Below are 7950 nucleotides of genomic sequence, written 5' to 3'. Positions count from 1 at the left end.
AGGAAAGAAAGAAAGGAATTAGGGAAAGAAAGAAAGAAAGAAAGAAAGAAAGAAAAAGAAAGAAAGATAGAAAGAAAGAAAGCCAAAGAAAGGGAAAAAAGAAAGAAGAGAGAGAGAGAGGAAGGAATTAGGAAGGAAGGAATTCGGAAGGAAGGAAGGAAGGAATGAAAGAAAGAAGAGGGCCCGGACGTGGGGTGAATGGTACTACAGAGAAACAAAGTTGCAGACAAGTTACAACAAGTATCGTAATTAACGCGCGCGGCGCGGAGATCAAAAATCAAGGTGACCTCGAATGACCCCGCTACCCGAGCGATGCAATGTTGACTGCTGGAGGAGCTAGCACGAGCAGCAGATTACCATATTTATCTGATTAAAAGAATGAACAGTAAGCTATCAAGATTATATTGGGGAGTTTGTGACAAATTTGAATTGCATGTATGATTGGTGAGTTATATCAGCTTACTCCAACGTGAGTAGTGAGTACAGAATCGGCGCCGTAAGGCCGACTCGTCTCCGCCGTGGGCGTGGGCCTGGCCCTGTGGCGCGGCTGTGTCGCTGCGGATGGCGCTGGCCGGCCGCACTCTATCTATTCTTCTACTTTTCTAGTTAGTAGTGCATAGTGAGTATTAGTACAAGGCCGAGTGTACTACATCATAAAAATTCGTGCACTAGCGTTAATGATAGTTAGGCCTGTAGTGTTAGGGCTAGATTCTAGGGGGTTCGAGGATGTTTGATTCAGCTTTTAAATTAATCTCAGCCTTCTTTAATTTTTAAACTAGTTTAATATATTAAAATTTAATATATTAAACTAGTTTAAAGAAGGCCGAGATTAAGTTATTTATTAACACAAGTACAAGTTGGAATGGGGGGGGGAGAGGGGTACCGTACCTCTCAGTCTCAACTCGTCTCAAGCGATGTTCGTGCAGCACTGCAGGCCTACCTCGAGCAAAGTTTGTGCAGGCTCCACTTCACTACCGCTACACTATGCTCCATCTACATGATCTAGCCTGTGAACTTGCTGCCGATTTCAAAACATAGCATGTACGCGTACGTGCGCGAGTCTGAGGCTGAGCTCAGACCCTCGCCAGCGACAGCGAATTATTACGTGAGAGGAACTCCAATTGATTGATAGAAGAATGGAAAAGAAGTGAAACTTTGTGTATTATATATGAATATTAGTTTTAATTGTTTTTGAAGATTACGATGTTACATGAATTGGAAAGAGTTCCGGGGGGGGGGGGGGCACTCAATGTATAATGCATAGTGGGTATGTGCTGTGGAGGGGAGTCAGGGGACCCCATTTTTACACTCAAATTTCCGTTCCAAGGCATAGCATTTTTGTCTTATTGAGAAAAAGAACAAAGAAAGCCGCTCGAAGGCATAGCATTTTCTTCTTATCGAGAAAAAAATGAAGAAAGAAATCCGCTCCAAAGCTTCGCATATTTTTTGTTACGCCGTTCCGATCGCATTGATCTGCTACAGTGAGCTGCAATTTTGGTGAAAAGCGGGCGCAGAGCGCTGTCGGACCATCACCTCTTCGCGAGTGCACCCGGCGGAGGCTGCGCTAGCTGCATCTTGCACGCACGGCCGTTCCATAGGGATGCATATACGCACTCACACGCTGGCGATCTGTTCCAAGGACCCCCGTTTTCACAAACATTTGTAGTTCCGAAGCCCGTTCCAAGGACCCTCATTTTTACAATAAGCCTGCTCCAAGGCCCCCCTACCACTTTTGGGGTCGAGTGCCCCCCTGGGAAAGAGTTCCATATGCACCCCCAATAAAAATAACAAAAGAGACTTCCGGTTCGTTCACTTCAGATTTTTCTATCGTTTTTTTATTGTTACTTACGTTAGTTGGGACTCAAACTCACCTCGATTTATCTGCAGTCAAGACCTTTCCTGCTATGCTAGCAAGAAGCGCTGATACCGAAAAGGGTATTTTAACGATTATCAGCCGATAGTTCGACTAGTCTTGACTCACAGACCCTTTACTGACTAAATAAACCGTTGTCTATGGAGTCATGGACAATTACACGCACTAGATCCTGCTCGAAATTTGACGAAATAAAGCCATATTTTGTTATGTATTTCCACTTCCCCTCAGGGCTAGATATATCATTCTGAACCATCTTCATGTTTTCATTTTCAATTTTAGTGGGGGGTGCATATGGAACTCTTACCCATGAGTTTTATATTTCCCCCCCAAAAGAAATTCCACCTTTGTCACTCAGAATATCAGAGCGAGTTCACAGGCTCGATGTTCTGGTAAGTGGAGCGTAGTGGAGCCTGCTCGAACATCGCTTGTGGTGGGGGGGGCATATGTAGGGCTCTCACAAAGTAAGGAATTATGCGTGGGGCATAATTCAAAATTGATATTTTCCAACACCCAAATTTAGCGCCGCGCCGTTGCGTAACGCGCGCGCGCATTGCGTGCACTCACGATATATGCGCACGTGTGCACGTGTGCGCGCTGCTCAAACAGATGATCGGGAACATTAAAAAAAAATTTGAGGTGCTTATAAGTGAACACATATTGTATATACCTTCTGTTATGAACTCTGCTCTGTCTTCGGTGCGTGGGACAATGTACAATTCCTATGGCGCTCCCGCAAGCTCCCGTGTTTCATATCTTTGAATAATTCTACTTGATCTCTCATTCGTAATTGAAGTATTAAAATCTAAATGGTCACAATATTTTGAAACTGACTTTTTGTTATTGCAGATTAATCAATGATGGGAGACAGAGGGAGAGGTAAATCTAGAAAGCCAAAGAAAGAGATATGTGTTGGGGAGGAGTTCAAGATTTCAGTAGACATTGCAATCCAACAATTCAGACATGATGAATCAGAGACAGGTCAGTTAGTATTCAGAATATTTTTAGTTTGTTTTTAAAGTTCTTTCAGTCATTTGTTCATATTTCTTCTCTGTACATATTAGATAAAATAAATAGTGAAGTTGACCCTTCAGGGTTCCCAGCCCATCAGGGAAATCAGGAAAAAATATTTTACTTTTTTCCAGTCAGGGAATTTGATTAAAAAATACCTCAAATCAGGGGAGAATGCCCCAAATGAGGGAAAAATTGGAATTTTGATCAGCCCAAAGTCAAAAGCACAATAGTCAGTGCGACTCTATATTTTGTGGCATATCAACCTATTTCTATATAAGGTAATGAAAGGATGGTTGTATGGGAGAAGGGAGGCCATTACATGCCTGTGTAATAGTAATAACTTAGTTTTACATTATTGTTTTTATAATGAAAATACATGTAATGAACGGCAACAACTAAGAAAATATGCAAACCTGGGAATGGGTTAAAATAATTATCAGGGAATTTATAAACTTCATCAGGGAAAAATCAGGGAATTTTGTTTTCTCAAAAAGCTGGGAACACTGCCTTTTCACCCAGTACTGTTTGTTGATCTTTATCTGTACCAATAATTGAATGAATTAATAGTACCATAGTAGTAATATCTAGCTTTTCATTGGAGCTAGATTTATAATCCAAAAAATTAAACAATCTGTACGTTTTTGTTTCATAATTTCAATTTAGGGGATGGCTGTGTTATATTAATTAATGTATTACTGAAATGAATTCCATTAAAAGCTGTGCTTATATATTTGAGTATCTAAACTTTAAGTGGTGCAAATGTCATTTAGTTCTTCTGCTTTGTCTTGTAGTATTGGAGTTTCCTGCATCTTTCAGTAACAATGAGAGGGCTTACATCCATCGCCTTGCTACCACATGCGGTCTCAAATCAAAGAGTAAAGGGTAAGATAGCTATAGGCTTGCAATTGGTTTGGGCAGTACTTCTCATAGACAACTCTATTCAACAACTGTTTACAGTTTGTGGCTGATGTATGTTTTTATGCATTTATCTGTGTAAGTGTGACCATAAAAACGTAAAATGTGTTCTGGGGGGCATTTCACAAAGATCATTTAACCTTTATTTAAAGGTCAAGTCCACCTCAGAAAAATGTTGATTTGAATCAGTAGAGAAAAATCAGACAAGCACAATGCTGAAAATTTCATCAAAATCGGATGTAAAATAAGAAAGTTATGACATTTCAAAGTTTCCCTTATTTTCAACAAGATAGTCATATGAACGAGCACGTTACATCCAAATGAGAGAGTTGATGATGTCACTCACTCACTATTTCTTTTGTTTTTTATTGTTTGAATTATACAATATTTCAATTTTTACGAATTTGACGATTTGGACCTTCTTGCCTGAAGCACAAAATAATGGAATTCCACGTGTTCAGGGAGGAATGAAACTTGATTTCACATGACAATGACGAGAAAATAGATATAATTCATATCTCATTTGATAAAATACAAAAGAAATAGTGAGTGAGTTATGTCATCAGTTCCTCATTTGCATACCGACCGAGATGTGCATATAACTGTTTTGTGAAATGAAGCGAAACTTTAAAATGCCATAACTTTCTTATTTTACATCTGATTTTGATGAAATTTTCAGTGTTATGCTTGTTGAATTTTTCTCTCTTTATTAAAAGCAAGTTTTTGTTGGGGTGGACTTGTCCTTTAATGGGGGAGGGGGTTGAAATTGACCCTTGACAAATTTTGTCACTACGCGTTGCCTGAAATTTTTTGACCGCGCCTCTTGCTGACTTTTTACTTTCAAGTCTTGTGCATCTTTTGGGCACGTTGTGATCAGTGGTTCTGACTCTCAGAATCCTAACCGTTGTGTGTTTTCCTTCTGCAAGAAATTTATCCACACTGCTGCACTCCAGACTATAGGCCCCGCTTTTCCGACAGCGGCATCATCAACATTGAAATCTTAACCAAGGTTAAAATTTTGAAATGTCCTCAAAACATAGAAAAGTATATAGACCTAGTTAATGAAACTTGGAAATAAGGGTAATCAAGTATTACTGAACATCCTGCCTGAGTTTCAGGTCACATGACGAAGGTCAAAGGTCATTTAGGATCAATTAACTTAGACCATGTTGGGGGACTCAATATCGAAATCTTAACCAAGGTTTAGTTTTTGAAATGTTATCACTTAGAAAGTATATGGACCTAGTTCATAAAACTTAGATTTAAGAGCAATAGTGTATCACTGAAGATACACTATTGTATATTGTTTCAGGTATCATGATTAAGATCAAAGGTCACTTACATGTACGGTCAACAAAATTTTTCTATACAGTCTTGTAGTGTCCATCCAGCTCTATGCACCTGCAAATTTTCATGGTGATTGAGCAATTAGCGGGCTAGGTCTGAAGGGGGTCAAATTGACCCCCCTCCCCTGTATATCCTGGTCTTAAATAGCCCAGTTAAAAAAGGGTTAAGTATGACTTAAAGTCGCACTGAAATGCCTAGTTGCGTGTGTCATAAAAGGCATGACCGCGTTGATCAGATCATGCCAAGAGGATGCGCTCTACTGCTTATTAGTCGAGAGAATTGCTCATTGCATACCAATTATGTGTTGGCATTTAAGTGCGACACTAATTCATATTTAAATCTTTGTGATACACCCCCCTGATCAGGGCTGTGAAACCTTACTGTGTATGTGGCAATCTGAATTATTAAATGTGTGAACAGCTAATAGAGAATTACCTGCACATAATATACACTCTTAAAATATGTCTTTTTATTACCATCTGTCCCTCATTGATTCAGCTTTGAGGCTTTATGAAGTTGGTAGTCTTTTAAATCTTCTTGATCTGCCATAGTCTTTAGCAAGGTCTCATAATATTATAACTTCTTCTTCTAAATGGTCAGATATGACAAAGGTGATTAGCTACCTGTGAATATATTATTTTTGCTAGAAGGGAATCCAATTACTGTGTGAAAATACATTTAGTTTTTTTCAATGGTAGCTGATAGGGTTGTTCATTATTAATATTTTGAAGCGACACTGTACTTGAGAATAATTCATTGATAATTTGATTTCCTCTTTTTTTTGTTGACTGCAGGAAGGGATCCAATCGTTACCTGACCCTAACCAAGAAATCAATCAACAGGATGGATGATAACGGAGAAGAAGATTGCTCACCTGCTTTCCAGATGGGAGCAGCAACTTGCAACGAGTTGCAGGGTTTGCTGCAACAGTTTCCAGTCACTGCAAAAGAACGACAGGAACTACAGCCTAAGGTGGAGAGGAGAAGATTTGGACCAAGTGAAGGTGAATTTATATCAAATTTTTGATTTACCAGTGAAGATTAACAGAAAAGTCACTTGTAATCAGTTAAGTTTACATAAATCCCAAGCATTTTTTCTTTTCCTTTTTTTTTAAATAAGGCAAAACTTGATATTTTTATTGAATTAGAGTTTGATTTTTATTTTTAGTAAGCAAGTAATGTCTGAAATGCCTTCTGCTAATTTTGTACACAAGTTTCAGGACGAATACACCTAAGTTGAGTGAAGTCATATCAAAAATAGAAATACATACATCTGATTTGCATGATTTCTTTTTAAGTATTAATTACCAAACCATTTGATTAACAAAAAAATGATAAAATTAAAAAACCTATGCCTCCATGTTTCATATAAACATTTGTGCGAATATCTTGAGGTTGGACATCTTAAAGCCAAGATTTGGAAAGGGATTCATCAACCACCCAGTAAAAACATGCTCTGAAAAGCTGATTCAAAATATAGTTACAGCTAAATCTTTCCCATGTATATGATTAACAGTAAACCCGGCTCGTGAGATGAACAAGGCGACTGGACGTCTCAACAGCAGTCTTCCTCAGGTGCCCTCCAAGAGAAATAGGTCAGATCTTGATAGCTTTCGTCAGACACTGCCAGTCTATGCTATGAGGAATGAAATACTTGCAACTATCAATAACAACAGAGTAATCCTAGTTGTTGGTGATACCGGATCTGGAAAGACAACTCAGGTACATCTTGGAAAAAAATTATTTGATTATTCCTCTTTTTGATATTGGAGAGGGAAGTATTTCACATGAAAATCAGGCATTGGCAAGGCCTATGACCTTACACTGGCAGAAATGTTTGTGTGTTCACTGTATCTATTTGAGGGGAGGGGAACTCTAGATCATCCCCCCCCCCCCCCCCGATGGACAGTTTCACCTCTTGAAATGCCACTAGTTTACCCTAACATTGAAATAAGAAGTGAAGTCATGATCAGGTGATTTGACTCATCTTTCAATCAGAAGGTCATGGGATTGAGTCCCAGCCATTCAGTGTTTTCCTACAGCAAGAAATGTGTCCATATAGTGCTGCACTCAAGCCAGGTGGGATGAATGGCTTTCTGGCAGGATTAATTTCTTGAATGCACTGAGCTCTTGAAAGAGCACCTGGAGCTTACATTGTGATTATATATTGTGTGCCTTTGAATAGGCAAATAGACAATCGCGTAATATAAATACTACGTTATCACGTTATTCATATAACAGTAAAATATTCCTTCATTTGAACAGCTTCCCCAATTCATATTGGATGAATGCTTTGAAATGAATAGGCCCTGTCGCATCATCTGTACCCAGCCGAGACGGATATCAGCCTTATCAGTATCTGAGAGGGTTGCAGCTGAAAGAGGAGAGGCAATAGGCCAGACAGTGGGTTATCAAATTAGACTAGAAAGCAGGTATGCATTTCAAATATTGGCAACCGAAAAATAGAAAAGGGAAGGTATGCAGTTGTATCAGATGTCGAGGACAGACCCTCTTTTATGATAACTGTACTTTACTGGTAGTCAATATCTGATTTTGTAAGAAGTCCTCTACCTTAAATCTGTTGCTCCTACTTCTGTATCTACTTCTAACTTGAGACCTATGCCACCATTATTTTTAAGTCAATACCCATTTTTACGACTTAGCCTTACACATTACTTTGACCACAAGAATCTTAAGCACTTGCCATTAGCAGAGCAGCCAAGTAGTACGATTTTTCCGTATTTCATACGGAAATCAATTTAAAATACGGCAGTACGCTTTTTCATGATAAAATACGGGAAA

At 38.9% G+C, this 7950-nt stretch overlaps 1 protein-coding gene across 1 annotated transcript in view; it reads left to right on the top strand.

The window, feature by feature from the left end:
* Nucleotides 1–277: 277 nt before the first annotated feature.
* Nucleotides 278–7950, top strand: part of LOC121415519 (3'-5' RNA helicase YTHDC2-like) — a 28079-nt gene continuing 20406 nt past the window's right edge. The window contains exons 1-6 of the mRNA XM_041608747.1: nucleotides 278–385; nucleotides 2723–2854; nucleotides 3679–3769; nucleotides 5944–6152; nucleotides 6665–6870; nucleotides 7414–7580. Of these exons, the coding sequence (XP_041464681.1) occupies nucleotides 2731–2854; nucleotides 3679–3769; nucleotides 5944–6152; nucleotides 6665–6870; nucleotides 7414–7580 (797 nt within the window). The 5' untranslated portion in view covers nucleotides 278–385; nucleotides 2723–2730. The remainder of the gene's footprint in view (nucleotides 386–2722; nucleotides 2855–3678; nucleotides 3770–5943; nucleotides 6153–6664; nucleotides 6871–7413; nucleotides 7581–7950) is intronic.

Source organism: Lytechinus variegatus, chromosome 5 (assembly GCF_018143015.1).
Source record: "Lytechinus variegatus isolate NC3 chromosome 5, Lvar_3.0, whole genome shotgun sequence".
NCBI classification, from domain to species: Eukaryota; Metazoa; Echinodermata; class Echinoidea; order Temnopleuroida; family Toxopneustidae; genus Lytechinus; species Lytechinus variegatus.
This window is presented reverse-complemented; position numbering and strand designations above follow the sequence as displayed.